Below are 25,656 nucleotides of genomic sequence, written 5' to 3'. Positions count from 1 at the left end.
TGGGCTCAGTAGTTGTGGCACGTGGGCTCAGTAGTTGTGGCCCGCGAGCTCTAGAGTGCAGGCTCAGTATTTGTGGCGCACGGGCTTAGTTGCTCTGCGGCATGTGGGATCTTCCTGGACCAGGGCTCGGACCCATGTCCCCTGCATTGGCAGGCGGATTCTTACCCACTGCGCCACCAGGGAAGCCCGATTTTTGGAGTTTTTTTAAAGTTAAAGTTTGACTTTAGTAGTGTACCTTTATTTATTTGCTTCTTATTAAAAGTAAAGTTTACTGTAAAGTGCATAAATTATATTTATATGGCTTGATAAATCATTCCAAAGTGAACATACCCATCTAACTTCACCAAGGTCAAGAAATAGAATACTAACAGTATCTCAGAGGCCCCCCTCATGATCCCCTCTAGTCGTCACCCCCTGTCTCCTCCCCAGAGGTAACTACTATCTTGACTTCTAACACATATTTTAGTTTTGCCTGATTTTGAACTTGGTATAAATGGGGTTATGATGTTTTTTATTTCTGGCTTTGTTCAGTATTATTTTCTTAGACATTCATGTTGTTCTGTATAGCCAGACAGCTTGGATTTTAATCTCTGCTACTTACTGGCTGTGTGATCCTTCTGCTCTCAGTTTCTTTATCTATAAAATGGGAACAATCATAGTACTCACCTTATAAGGTTGTTTTTAGAATTAAATGAGTTAATATCTGTAAAGAACTCAAAATAGTGATGACACTAATAGATGTAAATATACTGTACTACTACTAATAAGTTATGTCACTTTTTTCTCTTTTAAAAGTTTCTTTAACTTAAACGTTGACATTTGTCAAGGTAGTTGGATGAATTGTTTAATTTCAAATTCATGTAATACTTTAAGTTTCATTATTCTTGACCATTTAAAAAATCTTCTGTTAATTACTTAGAAAGAATATAGTAAATCTCCCTAATTCAGATGTGACCAAACAGGCTCTTCACTCATACCTCAGGTATTGCAAACATTCTTTTTCTTATAGGTGATATGCTGATTACATTCTGAACTAAGTGGTTTATCTCCTGCTAGAGTTCAGTCTCTGTTCAAGCTTCTGCTCTTGGTGTTTGGCTCTGTTCAGGGAAACGAGTATGTAGTATAGTCGGCCATATGTATCCACAGGTTGGGCATCCTCAGATTCAACCAATCGTGGATTGAAAATAATTAAAAAAACAAAATTCCAGGAAGTTCCAGAAAGCAAAACTTGAATTTGCTACATGCAGACAACTATTTACATAACATTTACATTGTATTTATGACTATTTACATAGCATTTACACTGTATTAGTGTTATAAGTAATCTAGAGGTGATTTAAAGTATATGGGGGATATGCATAGTTTATATTCATATACTACGCCATTTTATAAAAGGGACTTAAGCATCCATAGATTTTGAAATCTGAGTGAGGTCTTGGAACCAATCCGCTGTGGATACTGAGGGATAACTGAGGCCAATTTATAATTTAATAGCTCACCTTTAGACCTGTTTGGAGTTATTGTAATAGTTAAATAATCAGGCTTTTAGAATCCTACCTGTTCTTTCACAAAGTATTCTTTTATGCCTTATGGACTTTTCAAGTGTAATTCTAACATGAAATTATTTCCTTTTGAAAATATTTTAAAGCAAAATGTGTAATAAATTATTCTTTATAGTTGCTGCTTTATTTACTTTTGAGGTATAAAACTTAAAGGTCCTTTAACACTTTGAAGCCCTTTACAAGGAGAACCTCCATTTTTTGGTGTGCTAATTGAAGAGCCTTTTCCAACAATTTCTTGTAGACTCAGAAGTTATACTAATGTCACTGGTCATGAAGTTACAATTTAGAGTATGATTTTATCATTTTAGAAGACAGTGGTATATAAGATTTTATGCAAAAGACTATAGTGGAAAGTTGACTGAATGTTAGAGAGCATGTAGGGAGATCTCATACTGCTAGTGGGAGAGATAATTGGTCAAGTAATTTGGAGAGTAATATGGTAATATCTGGAAAAGTTGAAAATGTACATACCATATAATCTAGCAATTATACTTTTAGAAATAATATATCTAGAGAAACATGTACATGGAGATGTATGTACAAAGATATTTGTTTCAATGTTGTTTGCAATGGTATAAAATTGAGAATGACTTAAATGTCCATCTTTAGGGGAATGAATGCATAGAATCCAGTATAAATCATATGATGGAATACTATATAGAACTAAAATGATTAAATTTGATATGTGTATCAACATATATAGATCTCACACATATATATAATAGTAAAAACATATTGTTAAAACATATAAAACAGTAAACATGTATAGTAATGACAGGAAGAATACATATCAAATTCATGATAGTAGTTGCTTTGGAGTGGGGGTAGCTAGGGCTGGGGGAGAAGACTGGGAATTGGGAGGGGAATAAAGGAACTGCAGTTTTATTGATAATATTTCCTTCATATGAAAAAAAATCTGAAGCACATATGATAAGGTTTACATTGATAAAATCCAGGCAAATTGATATAGCATTATACTTGATGTATTATCTGAACTTCTCCATGTTTATAAAATCTTCTAAATTAATAAATTTATGGTTTAATTTTAGAATTCAACTTGATATTGTAAAGTGTGTCTTGAAAGAAAGATAATTGAACATTTTTTCCGTTTCTAGTAAACCTCTAGATAATGCCAGTAAGCTTGCTCAGCTTGTTGAAAAAAAACTTGAAAACTACTACAAGATTGATGAAAAGAGCCTAATAAAGGTAACATATAAAAGACAAATAGTGGTTATGCATAAAGTCTGTCTTATTTCTTTATAAACCAAGGAAACTGTTGTTCATTCATTTTCCAGTATTGATTTGAGAATCATTAACAGAGATCCCCAATTTTGATTTGGGAATCACTGATATAAGTGGTAGTAGAAGTCTTAATAGACAGTGTGGCTTAGAGGGGAAGATAAGGGTTTTGAAGTAAGCACTTTGTCTAAATCCTGTCTATGCCATTTAATTCATAGATATGTCAATTAGCAAATGATGTTAACTTCTCTGTGCCTAAGTTTTCTTACCTATAAAATGGGGATAATAAGAGAATACCTATTTTATAAAATAGAGGATTAAATGAGTTAATACATAAAAAGGTTTTAGAATAGTGCTTGCAACTGAGTAAACAGTTAATAAACATAGTTTTTCCTGTTATCACCAGCCTTGTGTTCTTGGACATATTATTTACTCTGAGTTGTATTTTCATCTATAAAATGGATCAGATGATATGTACCTTGCTTGGTTGGTATGAAAATTAGGCAGATTAGCTTGTGTTTGGCATATAATAGGAGTTTAATGAATGATAGCTATCTTATCAAGGTAATATAAAGTAATCTAAGACTAAGATTAGAATCTGGGGAATTCTAGCATTTGAGCTTGGGTTGGAGAGTGAAGAGCTTGAGTAGACTGACAGAGGTGGTGCCAGAGGGCTAAGAAGCCATATTACAGTAGCTGAAGAATGAAAAGAAGGAACTGTTGATAGTTTAGAAGAGGAGATGGGCAAGGAAACCACCAATTACAATGCATGTAGTAAGAGGAATGAGAGAAGAATACATGAAATGTAGTGGGAACATAGGCTGGGGCTTAATTTTATTGTAACTGGCGTCTTGGAAGGCATCCTAGAGGAAGATGCCCTTGAGCTTGAAGAATGAGTATAACAGAAGAAGGAGTTTTTTTCTTGAATAACAGGATTCTTTGGGCAGAGGCATAGAGAAAAAGGCAAAATTCACAAACAACTTGGCTAGAATGGAGGGTGTAAGATTAGATGTAATGTTGGTTTAGAACTTTAAAAGTTACTAGTTTTTGGTTTGGAGGACTAGTGAAATCTGTTGTCCTGGTTGTAGTTATGAAGATAATGGCTCGGTATACATAGCATAGTAGGTAGTCAATAAATGTTTGTTGAATGAAGAAAGAGATAAACGATCATTATATTCGTTAATATCCCTTTAGTCCTTCATGATTTCAATGAGAAAAAGGAAAATCCACAAAAACCAAACTTGTCCTTTCCATTCTTTCTGCCTCAGAAATTATACATCTTTCAAATGCTTGATACCTTTTCTTCATTCAAGGACCTGAGAGAGTGTCACCTCCTTTTTGAAGTCTTTCCTCACTCTTCAGGTCAAGCGATTCTTCCTCTCAACATACTTTCATAACCCCAAGCCCTGATATAGCACTTATATTGCACAGTCTTTTTCCTATTCATATTTCTGAAGACTCATAACTTACATGTATTGAGGGCTTACTAAGTGCCAGGCACTGTGCTAAGTGTTCATGGTATTATTACATTTAATCTTTACAGTAATCTTATAGGGCAGAGGTTCTGATTAAATATATATATAATTTGTTTTTTAATGAGAATACTGAGATATTAACAAGTTAAGCAATTTGTCCAAAGTTGTACAACAAGAAAGTGGTCAAGGCTGGGAATTCCCTGGCGGTTCAGTGGTTAGGACTCCATGCTCTCACTGCCGAGGGCCCATGTTCGATCCCTGGTCAGGGAACTAAAATCCCATAAGCTGCATGGCGTGGGCAAAAAATTAAAAAAAAAAAAAAATGAAAGAGAGAAAGTGGTCAAGGCTGGATTCAAACCCAGATCTACCTGATTCCAGAGGCTGTGCTCTTAATCACTATACCATACTATCTCAAGGTTTATTTAAATGAGTGAATGGTTAACTAAAAAAAATTTTAAAGATCTATGTAGTTTACCTTTGTCTGCTGTAAGTAAATAAATAAGAAATGTTTGTCTGAGCTGTAGTTATCTCTTACTGCTCCAAATAATAATCCAGAGAATTTATTACTTTTTAAAATGAAGTATGGAAGATACTAACAATGATTTTTCCCAGCTCTGTTATTCACTGTTTAATGATTAGTGCTGTTTGTGAGTTAATGATAGCAAAGTTTTCATTGTAATTTACCATCTTAGCTGGCATCAATGTAATCTTTTAAAATGCATAATGGTTAAGAGTACAGGCCATGGAGTGAAGCTGACCTGGGTTTGAATCTCCATTCTACCACATACTAGCTAGCTATGTGATTTGGGCAAGTTACTTAATTTTAAGCCTTAATGCCCCCATGGTCAAATGGAGTTAATAATCCCTGTCTCACAGGGTTGCTATAAGAATTAAATAATATGGATATTTCTTGCTTAGCACAGTGTGTAGCATAAAGAGCTCAAATAATAACTACTATTCATAATTTATATCAGTTTTAGTGTTTATGGAGCTGAATTCCTAAGGAAATAGATTTAGTGCAGGCCAAATGTTACTTTTTTTAAAGGAATTTTCACAATATTATTGAGTATAGCCTCTTACTCTAATTATGAAAGCTTTTGGTTTTGTAGTCTTATTTTTTTCCCCTGTTATACCACTCAGATTTTTCTGTTTTAATATAACTTCACATTCTTAGGAATGGGGCAGAACTTAGGAAAAGTCTGCTTTTGTTTTCTAAGATACTAAAAATGTGTTCACACAAAGAAATTGAAGTTTCTTAAGATAATTTTATTTTGTTATTCCAGGGTAAAACTCATTCCCAGCTCATAATAATTGATCGTGGCTTTGATCCTGTGTCCACTGTCCTGCATGAACTGACCTTTCAGGCAATGGCATATGATCTACTGCCGATTGAGAATGATACATACAAGCAAGTATAACTTGAAGGGACTATATAGGGCATATACAAACAGGATAGGGTATTAGCATTTAATGATTTGTGCAGGCACCAGAAATCTAAAGCCCCTGTAACCTTTTTTATTCAGAGACTTTATCCTTCTCTTACCCCTATAATCATAATCTATTAAAAATATCTTGACCTTGTTAGTTAATGGGTAATTTAACTGCTTTGAAGCTTTTTCGGTGTGTTTGCTTCCTTAAACTGTGTCTACAACAAAAATAGATTTTAAACAGCTGGAATTTGTACTTTTCAGTAAATACCAGGCTCACTACTATATTTATTGAAGTGGAAACCATATTCAAATTGGTTAGGCTGTGATTATTCTGAATCACACACATCCAGAAGTTATCTATATGTGTGTCTTGTCAACATAGTGTATTTAAAAAGATTAGAAGACTAGGAACCTAATTAGGATGGTTATTGAGAATAGATACAGGTTTACCAATTTGGTACCTATTATTGACTTAACTCTGATATAAGCATATTAACTTTAAAAGTAATATCAAGTAGCTAAATGAAAAATGAAATCACTTTTCTGTTAAGGAAACATTTTATTGTACCTTTGTGTATCATTTATGAGTGTGTGTATATATATACACACACACATACATATATATATACACATATATATATAACATGTTATTTGATATCATAATTTCTAAATCCAAATTGGCATTTTTCAGCTAAGATTTACTGCTTTGAGCATAGTAATGAAAAAGAAAATTAGTTTTCTGAAATTTTATGTTTAAATTAATTTAGTAATTTTAATAGATTAAAAAGATCCAAAAACTTGTGCTAATTATAATACTTAATATTTTTTCTTAAACCAAATATTGTTAAACTAATTTTGTATTTTCTATTGTATTTTTATTTGCATTCTGGTCAAATCCTGGCTTCTGAGTTTTTCTTTATTTGTATTAATGTTAGATGACATAGATCAACATTTTTCTAATATAAAAGTAGTTTCTAATATAAAAGTAGTTATTCTAATATAAAAGTAGTTTTAAGCAGTTTATTCAGAATTTTCAGAAAGCATGTTGTTTACCTCTCTTATCCTTTAGGTCTCTAAACCTACGTTGCTCAAGAGATTTAGAAACGACTTAAACTGATGGACACTTAAGAATTTGGTTCCAGACTATTGACATAAGTTTCAGACATTCCTAACCTAGTACTTTTTTAAAAAATTTATCTCCCTAGGTTTGCTGGCAAGCAAAGCAAGGTTTAATTTTTTAAGAGTAATGGAGAGACTTATTTAAAAACAAAAACAAAGAAGTCAGAGATTTTTTGAATGAATCAAAAAAGTCCAGGGATAAGACTAGGTGGAAGCACGAACTCCCTGTGGGTTGTGCTCCATCCCAGTTTTTAATGGAAATAATGCAGAGCAGAAACTTCTAAGTATCCAGACTGTGTTCTTCATCTTGGTGACCTCTTTAAATGTACTCTTAGGACTGTCATCATCTTTTAGTATTGTCAGGCCTGCTACCTTAATCTTTGTTTATAAATCAAAGGTTAAAGAAGTACAAAGTGGCATTTTAAATGACAAAAAAGTCTCTGTCCTTAGTGCAGTCTTGTAATTAAACACAATCGTTCTGCCTTTGGGCATCTGTAATTAAGACCAAATAGGTAGATGGTTTTATAGATGGGGCCTGAAATTTGGGAGATTGTAGAAATGATTATATTTATACAGCAGAAATCTCCATTTATTGTCTGCTATCCAGTGCTAGGAAAGCTCAATGCTGTCCATTCTGATCTTGGCTCAGGACGTTGACAGTCCCAAGGATGACTGAATTTTCCAGCTCCACAAATGGAAGGAGGCTGGCTATTTGCATAAAAAGAGAAGTGAGGAATTACATTTGGGGAAGCAGTCAGGAAGCCCATTTTGAGTAATTTCATGAACCTCTTGAATTGCCTCTCAGTTCAGTAGAACTCATTAAAGCAATCAGGGTTTTTAATAGCTACACTAGTTTTTCTCTCATTTCCTTTCCCATTCTTTAAAGGAGTTGTGGTTATAGGGTTGGGGAAGAATATAGAAACAGATGATATATGTTTGTGAATTTTGTACCAACTCTGAAGCACCTGCAGTACTTAATAGGCTACATTAAGGGGTGACATTTCTTAATGGATGTTTGATAGTTGAGTTGATGGTTATTAGTACGTCAAAGTAGTGTTTTGAGCAACTAGAATACAAATTGTTAGTGTATTCACTCCTGTTCTTAAAGTTGATTGTGGAACGTTGAATTTTTGTTTCTAAGATACCACTTTGCTGAGATAAAACTCTATAATAATGACAGCTAAACCTACCGTTGAAAGTAAAAAGGTCTTGGTAGACATAGCACTTTTATTTTTATTGTATGGATAGCAATATGACTTAGTTTTGAGTATGTATTCATTATCCCCCAAAATAGTGGATGTACTCTTCAGCTTCTTGAGCTGTATCTTAAAATTATTGTTTATAAAAATGTTTCTTTCACTTTTTGGGTGGGGAAATAATCCAAAAGTTCATACTTCTCTCTACTTGTAGATATAAAACAGATGGGAAAGAAAAGGAGGCAGTCCTTGAAGAAGATGATGACCTCTGGGTCAGAATTCGACATCGGCATATTGCAGTTGTATTAGAGTATGTGAACTCATTTTAATTTTTATTACACATTTTAAAAATACTAAATACATGATAGTACATTTTGTAATCTTAAAATATTTTTGTAAAGAATTACACCTTAGAAATTTAAAGAATTCTCTCACAATTTGACAGGGAAATTCCCAAGCTTATGAAAGAAATTTCATCAACAAAGAAAGCAACGGAAGGAAAGGTAAGAGTGTTATTTAACTTTCAAGATAACGATGAAGGTGAATTTTAAAGCTTGTGTAAAATTTTTTATCTATTTAACTTTCCATTTTGGGAAATTTCTAACATACACAAAAGTAGAGAAAATAAACTTTCATGTACCCATTACCTAGCCTCAACAGTTAGAAACATTTTGTCTGTCTTGCTCCATTAAAATTTATTTTTAAAAGGCCATTTAGCCAACTGCATTAATGCATTCTTGTTAGGTTTTTTATATTGAGGTATAATTTACCTAAGTAAAGTGCACAAATCTTAAGTGTATACTGAATAACTTTTTACATACATATATATGTATTCATACACACACATACGTGTGGAACTACCACCTAAATCAAGATATAGGACATGTCTGTCATTTCAGAAAGTTGCACAATAATATCTGTGAATAAAGAAAATTTAGCCTGATCCTTTCGAATCTGTATACCTTTTAAACTAGTTTTCTTAGTAGTTAATACCTCCTACCTGTATAATGTAGAATAAAACTGGTGACAGGATATCCTTGTCTCATTCCCAACCTAAGGGGAAACGTGTTTGATATTTCATCATTGAGTATTATGGTAGTTTTAGATTATTTTAGATACATCCTTTGTCAGATTAAGAAGTTCCCTTCTATTCCATATTTGCCAACAGGTTTTTTTTGGTTTTGTTTTTTAAATCAGCAGTAGGTATTGGATTTCATCAAATGCTTTATCAGCACCTATTGAAATTTTTTTCCCTCTTTTATTCTGTTAATGTGATAACTTACATTCATTGATTCTCTAACATTAAACCAACCATGCATTCTTGGAATTACCTCCACTTAGTCATGATACTTTATCGTTTTCCTATATCACTGGATTCTGTGTGCTAATATTTTGCTTAGAATGTTTACTTCTAGGTTTATGAACAATAGTATTTCCCTGTAATAATTCGTGTGTGTGTGTGTGTGTGTGTGAGTGAGATAATCTTGTCAGGTTTTGGCAGCAAAATTATATTGGTCTTTAAATGAGTTGTAATGTTTTCCCTCTCATATTCTCTGGAAGTGTTTGTGTAAGATTGTTATTACTTGTCTCATCATTGCTTGGAAGACTTCACAACTGAAGCAGTCTGGGCATGGAGTTTTCCATTTTTATGGGGAAGTCTTTACTTACAAATTCTTTAATAGTTACAGAACTATTCAGATTTTTAATTTTTTTATATCAGTTTTGGGATGTTCATTTTTAAGGGATTTGTCTATTACATCTTCATTTTCAAATATCCTCTTATTATCTTTTCAGTGTCTGTAGAACCTGTAGTTGTGTTCTATTTATTTAATCCTAATATTGTTAATTTGTGTTTTAGCCTATATATTATTAATATCCACTATATATATAATTAGTATTTCAAAGAACCAACTTTTGGCTTTGCTGATTTCTCTACTGTATGTTAGTTTTATGTTGAATTGATTTCTGCTCATTTTTATTTCCTACCTTCAGCTTTCTTTGGCTTGTTTTTCTTTTTCTAACTTCTTGAGTTGGATGTTTACAGCATTGATTTTCAACCTTTTTTCTCTTACTATATATATTTATTTATTTCCTTCTTAACATTGTTGTAGCTACATTCCCCAAGTTTTGGAATAACCTATTTTTTTTTTTTTTTTGTGGTATGCGGGCCTCCCTCTGTTGTGGCCTCTCCCGTTGCGGAGCACAGGCTCCGGACGCGCAGGCTCAGCGGCCATGGCTCACGGGCCCAGCCGCTCCGCGGCATGTGGGATCCTCCCAGACCGGGGCGCGAACCCGGTTCCCCTGCATCAGCAGGCGGACGCGCAACCACTGCGCCACCAGGGAAGCCCTGGAATAACCTATTTTTATTTTGATTCAGCTCAAACTATTTTCTAACTCTCATTGTGATTTCTTCTTTGATTCTTGTGTTATATAAGAATATGTTTTTTAATTTCAAAGAGTTTGGGAATTTTCTACTTGTCTTTCTGTTATTGAATTGTAATTTAACTATATAGTGGTCAGAGAATGTGCTGTGTATAATTTCAGTCCTTTGAAATTTGTTCGGACTAGACTTGTGACCTATCATACGATCTATTGTGGTTAAGTACCCATTGTGTACTTGAAAAGAATACAAATTCTCTGTCAATTAAATCAAGTTGGTTCATCATGTTATTCAAATATTCTATTTCTTTACTCATTTTTTATCTGCTTTTTATATCAGTTACTGAGAATGGTATCGCTTATGGCTGTGAGTTAGTCTGTTTTTTTTAGAATCTTGTCAACTTTCAAAGCTATATCAACTGATGACGCCATGTTGATTATAGTCTTTATAAATTTAAGATAGTTATCTTTCTGTTGAATTTATCTTTTATCAATACAAAATGTCATTTTGTTTTTCATTTGCAATATTCCTTGACTTAAACTCTACTTTGTCTGATTTTAATATAGCCATACCTGCTTTATTTTGGCTAGTGTTTTACATGGTATATCTTTTCTCATCCTTTATTTTCACCAATTTGTGCCTTTATGTTTAAAGTGTGCTTCTTAAAAAGAGTTTGTATTGATAGTTGAGGTTTGTTTGTTTATTCAATCTGATGATCCTTATCTTTTAATTAGAATGTTTAAGTCCATCTGTATTTCATGTAATTATTGATATAGTTGAATTTGTTACCATCTTATTTGTTTTCTATTTATTTTATCCTTTTCCTTTTCTGCCTTCTTTATATATTGTCCTTTTTTTTTATTCTTTAAACTATTCCATTTTGTCTCCAAAATAAACTTTTGTTTTACCTTTTGGTATCCTTCTTGTAGTCATCATGTTGGGTGCTACAAAATGTATCCTTATATTATCACAGTGTACCTTAAAGTATACTTTTGCCATGTCCTAAAGAATTCAAGAACCTTATATAATAATTTAACTGCATTTACCTCCCTTCCTCTTTTGTGCTATTGTTGTCATATATTTTACTTTAACATGTGTTATAAAGTCAGGATGTTATTTTTGTTTTAAATTCTCAATAGACTTTTATATTGTCCACATAAATTTGAAATCTGTTGTTATTTATTCCTTATTGCTCTTCAGTGTTTCCATCTGGGCTGGATGATTTCTCTCAACTTTTGTTTTTATCTAAGTATATCTGTGTTTTACAGGTTTTACAGAGACACTTGCTGTATTTAGAATTCAAGGTTGGCAGTTCTTCTTTTCCTTTCAGCAATTTAAAGATTTCAATATGTCACCTTTTGACTACCATCATTTCTGTTAAAGAAGTCAGCTGTCATGTTACTGTTAATTTCCTGAAGATAAAGTGTCTTTTTAAAGATTTTTGTCTTTATTTTTTAGTTTTAGCAATGTGACCATAATATGCCTTACTATGATGTGTTACTGTTGGTATTTATCCTCCTTGGGTTTATTGAGCTTCTTGAATCACTGGGTTGGTAACTTTCTTCATATTTGTAAAATTCTTGGCCCTTATTTCCTCGCATCTTGATTTTGTCTAGTCTGTCTTTCCTCTCCTTCTAGGATTCCATTCACTTGTGTTTTAGATTTTTGGACCATATTCTACATCTCTTCTATTCTGTTCCTTATTTTCCCACTTTTTTCCTCCTCTGTGCTTTAATTAAATATTTTCTATTACCCTGACATTGAGTCCCCTGCTTTTGTCTGTTGTATCCAGTCTGCAGTTAAACCCATTCAACATATTGTTTCTTAAACTGCATTAGAAAGTAAAGTTCCCCCTTTATAGTATAAAATTCTATGAGTTTTGACAAATGTATTCTCTCATATAACCACAACCAAGATATAGAACAATTCCATCAACACCCCCCCCCAATTGCCTTGTGCCACTTTGTAGGCAACCTCTCCGCTCAACTCTGATCCCCTCAGAACCACTGATCTATTTTCTGTTCCTGTAGTTTTGCCTTTTCCAGAATGACAGCTAAATAGAATAATGCAATATGGCTTTTTCATTTAATATAATGCACTTGACATTCATCCATGTGACATGTAACAGGAGCTTCAACACTTTTTATTGCTGAGTAGTATTCCATTGTATGGATATGCTACGTTTTATCTGTTCACAAGTTGCAGAACATTTAGGTTTTTTCCAAGTTGTTGACAATTACAAATAAAGCCACTGTGAACATTCAGGTTTTGTGTGAACAGATGTTTTCATTCAGTTGGATAAATAAGAGTAGGATTGCTGGGTCATATGATAAATGTATATTTAATTTTCTAGGAAACTTCCAAACTGTTTTCCTAATTTGCTGTACCATTTTACAGTCTCACCAACAATGTATGAGTCATTCATTGTGTTTTTAATTTCAAAGTTGCATTTAATTCTAGGACATCCATTGAATTCTTTTTTAATAAAGTCTATAACTCTCTAGAAATACTCCATCTTTTCATCCATTTAGTTCATTTTTTCGCCTGTTTTCTTTAACGTAAGTATGATATTTTAAAGTCCTTGTCTGCTAACACCAGCATCTGGATTATCTTGGGTCTACTTTTATTGACTGTTTCATCACTCGAGTATCGATCACTTTTTCCTGTTTTACATGTCCAGTAATATATTACTGTATGTTAGACATTGTGGATGCTGTGTTGCAAAGGCTCTTGATGATGTTCTCTCTACTAAGAGTATTGAGTTCTGTTCTGGCAGGCAGTTAATTTGTTAGTGAATAACCTTGATTCTGTTGAGACTTTATGTCAGGCTTTTGTTATGTTGAATGTATTTCACTTTTGCATTTAGTCTGAAGATATAGTCCTTCCAGGACTAAATGTTTGGGGTGTTCACTTAGAACTGTCTACTTTGTCTGGATCAGAGAATGCCAATATTGTCTTGCATTAAGACCCCTCTGAAATCTCTGCAGTTGTTCTCTGCTAGGCCTTTAAGAGTTATGCCCTGTACATGTGCAGCTTAGTATTTGGCCAGGGATGCTAAGGCAACCCTTCTACACGTCTTTGAGTTATGTTGTGACTGGCTCTTTTCTCTGTTAACCCTGGACCCCAAACCCTAACTCAGTAGCCCCAAACTCTGATCTCTTTTTCCTCTGCCCAGAGAGACTTGCTTTCTACTTAAACTCTACTTCCTTTCACTGTGTTTTGGAAAATGTTTCAGGGAAGAGCCAGGATGAGTGCAGGGATCACCGTCTATGCTTTCCTTTGCTCAAGTAACCTAGCTTTGAGCTATTTTTGAAAAATCCTTTGCCTGAAAGCTGTTGTCTTTTTTATTTTGTCCAATTTTGTTTCTGTTTATGGAGGGAGAATTATTTTTATATCAGTTACTTTATCATGGCTGCAACTGGAAACCTCTTGAATTTGTTTTCTTTTTAAAATTGCCAAATATTTAGTAAATTAATAAATATTTAAAACTACAGGATTTTAAAGTTGTTATATAAAAATAACTGAATCGTAAGTTTGTTTTAAAAAATGTTTTATTTTTCCTAGACATCACTTAGTGCTCTTGCCCAACTGATGAAAAAGATGCCCCATTTCCGTAAACAGATTACTAAGGTAAGCAGTACCGTATATAAGATATGTTATCATTTTTAGTGTATTAGTCCATCCAGTTCTGTAGTCAGGTTTAGCAGTGGGTGTCATGGAATACTTGGTGTTAGTTGTCCTCTAAAACCTTACTTTAGGTCTGAGAAATACCCCAAATATCTAAGCTCCCCAATAGAGTTCTCTCTATATATACTCTTGATTTATTCAGATCCAGCTTAAATTTTTTTATACCTTTGTCTTGAATAGCCAAACAGAAAAAGTTTAATATTTATCAACTTAATAAGAAAATTCAACATTGGATTGACAAGTGGTTGTTGTTATACTTGGTTCATTGAATTAATAGTTATTTTTAAAATTTTATTTATTTATTTATTTTTGGTTGCATTGGGTCTTCATTGCTGCATGCCATCTCTCTCTAGTTGTGGTGAGCAGGGGCTACTCTTCATTGCGGTGTGCGGACTTCTCACTGTGGTGGCTTCTCTTGTTGCAGAGCATGGGCTCTAGGCATGCTAGCTTCAGTAGTTGTGGCGCACGGGCTTAGTTACTCCGCAGCATGTGGGATCTTCCCGGACCAGGGCTCAAACCCGTGTCCCCCTGCATTGGCAGGTGGATTCTTAACCACTGTGCCACCAGGGATGTCTGAATTAACAGTTATATATCAGTAGATTTAAGAGCAATCAAAGCTGTGTGGGCAGGTAAAGTTTTGTTTTTTTTCTGTTCCAGTCCTTCTTAAAAGTAATTATCAGAATAATATTTACATATTTTTTATCATATTGCTCCCTAATCAAGAATCAGTAACATAAATTCAAACTTTTTCTGCTTGACTTTAAGGACTTCACTATTTTTTTCTCACCTTATTTTTCACTACACATAAGCCCAACACAAATTCAACCCTTCCATTCTGTTTTTTGTGGTCTGTTGATTATCCCCTGTAGATCATGGTAATTTTCACTTTTTCCCTTTCTCGAGATGTTTCCCTTGGTTTACATGATACCTCCTTCCCACCTAAGCCCATACTTTGCTTCAGGCCCATCTCAAAAGTTTAATATTATCAGTTGCACAGAAAGAAATGAAAATGTTTTAAATGATTGATTTCTTCTGTTTTTCAGCAAGTTGTTCATCTTAACTTAGCAGAAGATTGCATGAATAAGTTCAAGCCTAATATAGAAAAGCTCTGCAAAACTGAACAGGTATGTGCAGAGTCAGAAATACCTATGTTCAGGATAGATTTCCAGAATTAACTTTGTAAGGTAAAACCTAACTTTTTGTTCAGTACCGTGCACTAAATCACAGAACCTCTTTTAGAAGAAGACTCACCCACTTGGTTTTTTTTTGTTTTGTTTTGTTTTGTTTGTTTTTTTTTTTTGCGGTATGCAGGCCTCTCATTGTTGTGGCCTCTCCCGTTGCGGAGCACAGGCTCCGGACGCGCAGGCCCAGCGGCCATGGCTCACAGGGCCAGCCGCTCCGCGGCATGTGGGATCTTCCCGGACCGGGGCACGAACCTGTGTCCCCTGCATCGGCAGGCGGACTCTCAACCACTGCGCCACCAGGGAAGCCCGACCCACTTGGTTTAATACATCATTCCTTACCAACGCTAACAAGTAGCTATACGGTATCATAGTAAGCAGTCCCTCCTAATCTGTGATTATGCATTTTTGGTTGAATGGGATGATTTAAGTGTTTGGAGCATTAATTCAGGGTAGCACTGTTGGCAGGCCTTTTTCAGTGGGTGCAGCATTTAAGGCAGCATCCTGCAGAGTACTGTGTAGGCATGTTTAATTAAAGCCTCCTCTATAATGCCAAAACTATTTAGATCAGTGCTGTCTAATAGAAATAGAATGCAAGTCGTATAATTTTAAATATTCTAGTAGTCACATTAAAAAGGTAAAAAGAAATGAGTTTGGTTAACTTTAATATATTTGATTTAACCCAGTACATCCAAAATATTATTTCAACATGTAATCAATATAAAACAATTATTGAAATATTTTACATTCTTTTTTCACAAACAAGTCCTCAAAATCTGGTGTTTTAACTTAGAGCACATCTTAATTCAGACTAGACACATTTCAGGTGCTCAGTAGCCACATGCGGCTCATGTCTACCGTATTAGCAAAGGTTTAGATTAATGATTTTCTTCTCTGAATTATTTTTTGACTTTTTACATTTTGTACAGTATTAGTTTACAAGTGATACTCACATTTTCCTGTGACTCTGAATTATTTTTTGACTTTTTACATTTTGTACAGTATTAGTTTACAAGTGATACTCACATTTTCCTGTGAAAAGGCATCAGTGTTCCATTAAAATTTGGCAAGTTTTAGTAATAGATTTTTTTTAACTGAAAAATGAATTTGGATCATAGACCACTGACTATATTTCATTTTTGTTAAGGACCTGGCACTTGGAACTGATGCAGAAGGACAGAAAGTCAAAGATGCTATGCGAGTACTCCTTCCAGTTCTACTCAACAAAAGTCATGATAATTATGATAAAATAAGAGCAATCCTACTTTATATATTCAGTATTAATGGTAATGCAGACTGTTTATTTTCTTGAATATATTAAAATACCCAGCTCTAAAATCATTTTACAATAAGTGGTTTACTATTTGATCATAAGAGAATCTTAGAAAATTCAAAAGTAGTGGCTAAAGTTGGTTAAGATAAATAAAAGGAAAAATGTGAAATTGGGAGCATACTGAAGGGTATATAATTTAAATGTTTGCTTTTTTTAAAAAAGCTTTATTCTTGGGTACCTAAAACCTGGAAATGATTATGGTAGCAATTATTTGACTGTGCACTCATATTTTACTTATCTAAGGAACTACGGAAGAAAACTTGGACAGGTTGATCCAGAATGTAAAGATAGAAAATGAGAGTGACATGATTCGTAACTGGAGTTACCTTGGTGTTCCCATTGTCCCTCCCGTAAGAGATTTTACATTCTGAATATACTTATACATATGCATGTGTGGTCATTTGCATTAAATGTTTTCTTATGTGGGAATCCATGTGGACAGTCTTCTTAATTTTACTCTGTTGATTTGGTAAGTAAAATATTAAAAATTTCATTTTTTTTCCATATATGAGTAATTTGGACAAGTACATTTTTCTAGTGAATTTATATCTTACAGCTTCTTTTGTAATTTGCTATTTATGCTTTTCTTTTTATGATTCATTTATAGCAGAATTTTAAGAACTCTGTATAGAACCTCACTCTTTCCCATCGAGTTTTATATAAGCACTTTGGAGTAAACATATTTTCTGATACTATCATAAAATTATCATTAATGCACGAAATACTGTGAAGTTACATGACCATACCTATTCAGATTGTTTGAGTAGGCTTTTCCACTCTTAGTTTTACGTCAAATGCAACATAGTGTTTGTTGTAAATTAAACACCTTGTTAGAAAACTTAAGAGAATATCACTAAATAAAATTACTGATTTTTAATTTTTTCCTCTAATTATATTAGTCTCAACAAGGCAAACCATTAAGAAAGGATCGGTCTGCAGAAGAAACGTTTCAGCTCTCTCGATGGACACCTTTTATCAAAGATATTTTGGAGGTAAAATTAATTAAATTTTATTTATACCCTGAGTGCCCTTCTGTAGAATATTTTTTACTCTTTGTATATTTATCTGTCAGTCTGAGCATATCTATGGGTCAGGAATTATCTGCAGTACTGGGAGAGTTCACAAAAGAAGGCTGTATCTGGTGTCAAGGGAGGAGAGGAAACTCTTGAAGATTCTCCCCTTAAAGACTGCAAATTCATACCACTGACTGACTCAAAATAAATTAAAAAAAAAAAAAAGCACACACATACTTTATGAAAAAAACTCTGTTTGAAATAACTATATATAGCAGAAATATAAATAATTTAGTTGAATGAAAGTTCAACAAAACATTTGTTTATGACCACTATTAGAAAGTGTTAGACTCCAGTATTCTTGGAAATGTATTTGTGATTAAAATGTAAACCTCCAATAGAATATTACTCAGCCATAAAAAGAAACAAAATTGAGTTATTTGTAGTGAGGTGGATGGACCTAGAGACTGTCATACAGAGTGAAGTAAGTCAGAAAGAGAAAAATACTGTGAGAGTGGCACGGACATATACACACTACCAAATATAAAAATATCACTAGTGGGAAGCAGCCACATAGCATAGGGAGAGCAGCTCAGTGCTTTGTGTCCACCTAGAGGTGTGGTATATGGAGGGTGGGAGGGAGGCACAAGAGGGAGGAGATATGGGGATATATGATGTATATGTATAGCTGATTCACTTTATTATAAAGCAGAAACTAACACACCATTGTAAAGCAATTATACTCCAGTAAAGATGTTAAAAAAAAAAAGTAAACCTCACTATAGTTTGCTTTTATAGTCAACAGATGGCTGATGCCTTTACTGTTTACTTTTAGAAAATAATATTCAATTATAGGAAATTAGAAAATGAACTAATAAAAATCACATTATGAGCTCAGTAAAGTCATGACATTGATTCTTCAGACATAATCAGATCGTTCTATTTATTCCAATTTGCCTTTAACTTATTAAACTTTAATTTCTACTTTCCTATGGAAACTAATTGTGTACAATTTATTCCTATGATTTTTCTGTTTTACTTGACTAATTCTATGTCATTCACACATGCTTAATATAGATGAAAAGTTTAAAGAGTTTAGACTTTTTTTTCTGCAGCGTAAGTTAGGTTTTTTTTTCTGATCCATAACAAGGATATAGATCTAAGTAGTTTTTCTTTGCTAGTATTTTAAAAATAAGAATTGACCTTCTCAAATCCTTTAACAAGGATTTGCATATTAAATTCAGAAAATCCACTTTTACCTCAGTGGCAGTCTATGGCCTTCAGGGTTTCTCCTGAAACTTGGTTTCTTCACATCTTGCAGTCTTATTGAAATATTCCAGGACTACTGAGTACCTTGTGCCCATTCCTTGTGTCCATTCCTACTTACTGATACCGTTTGTACAACCATGCTCTAATGCAGTGGTCTCTAAACTTTCTTGATCATGCACACTTAATCATAATAGATGTGATCAGGAGCCTAGAGTATATGATTATTTATTTATAAACTATATAAATTCTGTATTGTTAAAACACTATGTGTACAGTATATACAATTACACATAAATATATAGTAAAATATTAACCCTAAAAAGAAGGAAAATTTTAAAGATGAAATGTAAAGGAAAGCCTCGCTCGTCCCATTGGCTTGTCTTGAATACACCTAGGCCAGGATGCACATTCTGTTTTAGAGCCACCGCTATGAAGGGCAAGGCCTGGACTACAGTAGCCTAAGAGGTCTGTCAGGATTAAGATGGTATTTAGAAACCTCTAGCACTGGGCTTCCCTGGTGGCGCAGTGGTTAAGAATCCGCCTGCCAGTGCAGGGGACACGGGTTCGAGCCCTGGTCTGGGAAGATCCCACATGCTGCAGAGCAACTAAGCCTGTACGCCACAACTACTGAGCCTGTGCTCTAGAGCCCGTGTGCCACAACTACTGAAGCCCGTGTGCCTAGAGCCCATGCTCTGCAACGAGAGAAGCCATCGCAATTAGAAGCCTGGGCACTGCAACGAAGAGTAGCCCCCACTCACCGCAACTAGAGAAAGCCCGTGCACAGCAGCAAAAGAACCAACACAGCCTAAATAAATAAATAATAAAATAAATAAATTTATTTAAAAAAAAAAAGGAACCCCTAGCACTCTAAAGATAAAGATCCTTATAAGGTACCTGGAATTCTCACACCAAAGTGGGAACCCTCCAGATGAAGAAATACAGGCATGCAATAAGTATTAGTTTAATAAGTAAATTATTTCATTAATTTTTGTAGCAATTAAGATTTGTGAGTTTCAAAAAAAGAGAGCTAACCTTATTTTATTAAATATATATCCTTATGTTCCTTAATTGTAAACACGAGTTTTGAGTTTTATGTAAAACAAACAAAATCCTGGAATTTACAATATTTTCTTGATGGTTTTAATTCTTTTCTTCCCTAGGATGCCATCGATAATAGATTAGATTCAAAAGAATGGCCATATTGTTCCCAGTGTCCAGCAGTATGGAATGGCTCAGGAGCTGTAAGGTAAAACCTATAAATGAAAGCCAGTGAAATTTTCACTGTGAAATTACAGACTAATAACTGAAAAGGTACACAGGTATTCCTATATTGGTAACTCTTTTTGAAGCATATTGTCACTTAAAAGGCAGTTTTTCTTTAACTGTAACCTGTTTTAGATGAGTCCAGATAAGCAATATAAAAATGTGCCTTATTATAAAAAAAACTTTCATGAAACTAGAGAAGAATTTCTCCACTCATCTTTTTTTTTCTTCACATTAGCAGAGGACATAATCCTTTTTGATGATTTTTTTGGTGATAAAATATCTGAGACATTCAGAAAGCTGTAGACAATATTATAATGCATACCCTGTACTCAGTGCCCAGCTTAACAAATGAATCATTATAAATACAGTTCAAGCTTCCTATATATCACTCTCTGATTTTTATTATTCTCCCTTTCTTCACTATCCTGAATTTGGTGTTTACCATTCACCTGTGTATCTTTATACATTTTCTACATATATCTGTATTCTAAGTTATGTATAGAGTTGTGTTTTGCAGGATTTTTCTCTTGGTCTTTGGCTTTTAGCAGTTTAACTATGAAGTGTCTAGGCGGAGTTCTTTTTGTGTTTATTCTACCTGGGGTAGTTGAGTTTTCTTGGATCTACAAGTTAATATTTTTCATCAAATTTTGGGAAGTTTTCAGTTGCTGTTTCTTCAAATTTTTTTTCTGCCTGTTTCTCTCTCCCTCTTCTTTTGAAACTCCATTACTCATGTGTTGGAAAGTTTGACTTTGTCTCGTGGGTCACTGAGGTTCTGTTTATCTTTCTTCCACCTTTTTTCTTTCTGTTCTTCAGATACACTAATATCTATTGATCCATCTTCAATTCTTTGATTCTTTCTTCTAACATCTCAAATCTGCTATTGAGCCCATCTAGTGAATTTTTCATTTCAGTTATTGTGCTTTTCACATTTTGAATTTCCATTTGCTTCTTTTTTAGTTTCCATTTCTCTTTTGAAATTCCCCATTGATTAGCATGGTTTTCTTTAATTATTTGATCATATTTATAATAAATTCTTTGTAGTCTGCTAATCCAACATCTGGATTCACTCAGGGTCAGTTTCTATTGATGGCTTTTTTCCAACGTGTGGGTCACACTTTACTGTTTTCTTACGTATCTACTAATTTTTGCTTGAAAGTTGGATCTTTTAGATACTGTACTGTAGCAACTCTAAATTGTTTTTTGTTTTAGTAACTTGTATGGACTTAAGCTGTGGGATCACTGCCCCCGCCAGTTTAGCCACTGATGTCATTGCAGGGGTTTTTAATTTTAAATTTAATTTTTTTGCTTGGTTCCTAGTGGTTGCCCTATGTCTGAATAGTTTAGAGGTCAACCAGTTATCTGGGCAGAGGTTGTGTTTAGACACCTCACACCTTCCATCATCTGCTGATCAATCCGAGTGTGGGTTAAGAACTGCATTACAAGTCAGAGTCAGTTCTTGAGTCTTCCCCTCCCCCCCCACCCCCCTTCTTTCTTTTCCTATTCTTTCCCTGGGCTTTCTCTGGCTTGTCCTGGCACAAGCATAATTTGGCAGTCAGCTAAGGATGTGGGGAGAGTTTGTCTTTATCTTCTTTGGCTTTCGTACATTCAGGATTTCCCCATTAAATTTATGGCTGATGTGCCACCTATCCCATACTGGGACCAGGATGTTGTGCTACCAGAGCTGCAGGTCTTCCTGTTCTAAACCAGGTCTGCCATTTTTAACTAGCAAAGCTGCAGGATTTTGTACTCCCTTTGCTCCCTACCTTGAATCAAGTCTTCCACCTCAGGCAGTAAAGTTGGTGGTTCTCTCAGCCAGCCTCAGGTCAGTAAAGCTATAGTTTTTGCTGACTGAGTTGGAAGAACAGTGCAGGTTGGGTGCAGCCTCAGGCTAGAAAGTCACCTAGTCACTACCACCATTCTTACCAATATGCTAACATATTTTTTAAGAGTAAATGCTTCTCAATTTGCTGTTTGCCCGTGGTTGATTTCCAAGTGACCTGAACTGGTTTTTCCCCCAACAATTTCATCCAGGTTTATACTTGTTTTCTTGGAGGGCAATCTTCTGACCATCTTATTCCACCATGACCACAAGTTGTCTTTGACTGTGTTTTTAATCTTAATATACATGGTGTCATCTTGTATGTGTCCTCCTGCAACTTCCTTTTTAAATTCCCCTCAACATTATGTTTGTGAAATTTATCCCAAATTGATAACATGCATAAATTTTCACTGCTGGTTGGTGTATTCTTACGTATCACAGTTTATTCACGTATTTTCCACACAATGGAAATTTAGGCTGTGTCAAAACTGGCACCATTACAAACAATATGCAATGAGCATGCTTGTACATTTATGTGTGTTTGCGTATTTCTCTAGGGTGATTCTCTTGGTCTGAGGACTTTTTCTTTAGTTTTATTTTTCCCTTTTCTCCTGGTTTGGAAGTTATATTGCCTTTTTGTACTTTTGTAGCTATTATCCTTAGAATTTTAGTACACTTCTTTGACTCAACAAAGTCTGAGATTAGTATCTTTGCCCTTCTCATGAACAATACAGAACTTTAGAACAACTTAATTCATACTACGCACTGTTTAAATGGTCTCTTAATTCTTTATTGTTTTCACCTTATATCTTTTTTATTTCCCAGATTAATGATGAGCATTATTATTTTTTTAGTTGTGTGTGCATACTAACCAGTTATATTGCGCACCACTTCTGCTTTCATCCCTTTTTTAAAAAAATTAATTTATTTTATTTTATTTTTGGCTGCGTTGTGTCTTTGTTGCTGCGCACAGGAGTTGCAGCGAGCGGGGTCTACTCTTTGTTGTGGTGTGCAAGCTTCTCATTGCAGTGGCTTCTCTTGTTGTAGAGCATGGGCTCTAGGTGCGCGGGCTTCACTAGTTGTGGCATGTGGGCTCAGTAGTTATGGCTCATGGGCTCTAGAACGCAGGCTTAGTAGTTGTGGCACACAGGCTTAGTTGCTCCATGGCATGTGGGATCTTCCCGGACCAGGGATCAAACCTGTGTCCCCTGCATTGGCAGGTGGATTCTTAACCACTCCACCGCCAGGGGAGTCCCTTGCATCCCATTTTTGGGGCTCATTTGTTTTCTTTTCTGAAATATATCCTTTAGAAGTTTCTTCAGTGTGGGTCTGTTGGTGGTAAGGTCTCTGTGGTTTTGTCTGTCTGAAAATGTCTTCATTTTGTCATTGTTCTTACATTATAGCTTTGAATTTCTAGGCTCATGTTAATTTTCACTCAACACTTTGAAATGTTATTCTCCTGTTTCTTGGTTTCCATTTTAGCTCTTGGGAAGGTGTGTGTATGGGGATGGGGTGTTTTCTGACAGTTTTGTCGTACTTTTATAGGTAATTTGCCTTTTCTCTCTGGTGCTTTTTGTCTTTGGTATTCTGTACATTTCCTATGCTGTGTCTACCCGAGGGTTTATTTTTATTTCTTTCCTTGGGATTCAGTGTGTTTCCTAAAATCTGAGGTTTCATATCTTTCATAAATTCTTCAAATATTGCCACTTCCGCAGTCTTGGTTTTATTCGAACATCTCATTTTATCTTCATGCCTTGTAATCTCTCAAGTTTTAATATTTCTTTTACTTTTTGTGTTTCATTTTGGAAATTTTTCTTTGGATTTAGTTTTCAATTCTTTAGTTCTTTCTTAAATTTGTGCCTAATCTGCTGAGTAAACTATATATATGTATATATTTTTTGAGCTTCTATGTTCATTGACTTTACTTTTCCTTTATTTTAGAAGTTCTTCTTGTTCCTTTTTCAAATATGCTTGGACTTCTTTGTTCTTATTTTGTCATGCTTTCTGTTCTACTTTATTATCATTTATCATTTTCAGCATACTTAATTTTAGACTATTTTTTACTAAATTCAACATTTGACATTCTTTGGGGTCTAATTTTACTGCTTTTCATTTCTGCAGACACTTATGCTTGCTTATTTCCTCATGTGCTTCATAATTTTGGATTCTGAGCTTATTTCAGTAGCCAGGATTGAGAGTGGGTACCTTCAGAGAGGTTTTGCATTTGCTTCTGCCAAGGTTAGAGACTTTTTCTTTTGTGTGTTAATTTCTCAGTTGGGGTTCCCCAGCCTATGAAGGTAGTGTAAATTAGAGCTCTCATGAGACAGGCCTATGTTGAATTATCAGGCAAGAAGCTTCTTTTGTCATCTCTCCTTGATTTTGAGTGTGTCCTGACCTTATGCAGGGGTGTCACCTCCCCATCTCTACCTTGCACAATATCCAAGACTTTGTCTTCTGTGTTCATTACACAGGGAAACACCCAGACCCCTTGTTTGCTAAGATTAGACTAACACTATAAGGCAGAGCAAGCCTCAACTCAGTTTACCACTCTAGTTTTTAGTTTCCTTTGTACTGTTGCTGGCCCTTGAAGATTGCTCTTACTTGTTTACTTTCAGCTATGCTTTTAAAAAGATGTTTGCTCTTATTTTAACCAATGCCTCTAGGTGCTTTCTAGAGTGAGATTTTCAGGATACAGGGATTTAATCATTATTTATGTGTCTTTCAGAGTGTAAAACACTAGCACAGTGTCTTACACATTTATGTGAAACAAATTAAATGTGATCCTATTGTCCTAAAATTGCTATTCAGAAATTTAAAAATCGTTACAATCACATAATCATTTTGAGCAGTATTACTTCCTTTTCTTTTGCTTTCTTTATTTCACTCTCTTTGGAAAGTCTTTAAACCAAGGTTGTACTTTTAGTATGTCCTTGATTTATTTTGTATGGGAACCAAGAGTGTATCTTGTTCCTGTTTCATCTTTCAAAACCAGATACTAAGTCTCTTTACTATTCTGTTGTTTACTACCTCGTCATTCCTTAAGATGGCAGATGGAAATTACCATCCAAAAGGCTAGACTGAGAACATTATTAAAAATTTACCATGGACTTCCCTGGTGGCACACTGGTTAAGAATCCGCCTGCCGGGACTTCCTTGGTGGCGCAGTGGTTAAGAATCTGCCTGCCAATTCAGGGGACATGGGTTCGAGCCCTGGTCCTGGAAGATCCCACATGCCGTGGAGCTACGGAGCCTGTGTGCCACAACTACTTCAGCCTGTGTGCCTAGAGCCTGTGCTCCACAGCAAAGAGAAGCCACCACAATGAGAAGCCCGTGCACCGCAACAAAGAGTAGCCCCCGCTCGCTGCAACTAGAGAAAGCTTGCACACAGCAACAAAGATCCAACGCAGCCAATAAATAAGTAAATAAATAAATTTATTTTTTAAAAAAAGAATCCGCCTGCCAATGCAGGGGACACGGGTTCAAGCCCTGGTCTGGGAAGATCCCTCATCCCATGGGCAGCTAAGCCCATGTACCACAACTACTGAGCCTGCACTACTAGAGCCCACGAGCCACAGCTACTGAAGCCCGTGCGCCTACAGCCTGTGCTTCCCAAGAGGAGCCACCGCAATGAGCAGCCCATGCACCACAATGAAGAGTAGTCCCCGCTCGCCACAACTAGAGAAAGCC

General features: G+C 34.9%; 1 protein-coding gene across 1 annotated transcript in view; it reads left to right on the top strand.

The window, feature by feature from the left end:
* Nucleotides 1-25,656, top strand: part of STXBP3 (syntaxin binding protein 3) — a 56,293-nt gene that overhangs the window by 25,398 nt on the left and 5,239 nt on the right. The window contains exons 8-17 of the mRNA XM_055084394.1: nucleotides 2,678-2,768; nucleotides 5,560-5,684; nucleotides 8,236-8,331; nucleotides 8,467-8,524; nucleotides 13,966-14,031; nucleotides 15,132-15,212; nucleotides 16,417-16,555; nucleotides 16,846-16,952; nucleotides 17,502-17,594; nucleotides 20,045-20,130. Coding sequence (XP_054940369.1) covers nucleotides 2,678-2,768; nucleotides 5,560-5,684; nucleotides 8,236-8,331; nucleotides 8,467-8,524; nucleotides 13,966-14,031; nucleotides 15,132-15,212; nucleotides 16,417-16,555; nucleotides 16,846-16,952; nucleotides 17,502-17,594; nucleotides 20,045-20,130 — 942 coding nt within the window. The remainder of the gene's footprint in view (nucleotides 1-2,677; nucleotides 2,769-5,559; nucleotides 5,685-8,235; nucleotides 8,332-8,466; nucleotides 8,525-13,965; nucleotides 14,032-15,131; nucleotides 15,213-16,416; nucleotides 16,556-16,845; nucleotides 16,953-17,501; nucleotides 17,595-20,044; nucleotides 20,131-25,656) is intronic.

Source organism: Physeter macrocephalus, chromosome 4 (genome assembly GCF_002837175.3).
Source record: "Physeter macrocephalus isolate SW-GA chromosome 4, ASM283717v5, whole genome shotgun sequence".
NCBI classification, from domain to species: Eukaryota; Metazoa; Chordata; class Mammalia; order Artiodactyla; family Physeteridae; genus Physeter; species Physeter macrocephalus.
Note: the sequence above shows the minus strand (reverse complement) of the source record. Positions and strands in the feature narration are given on the sequence as shown.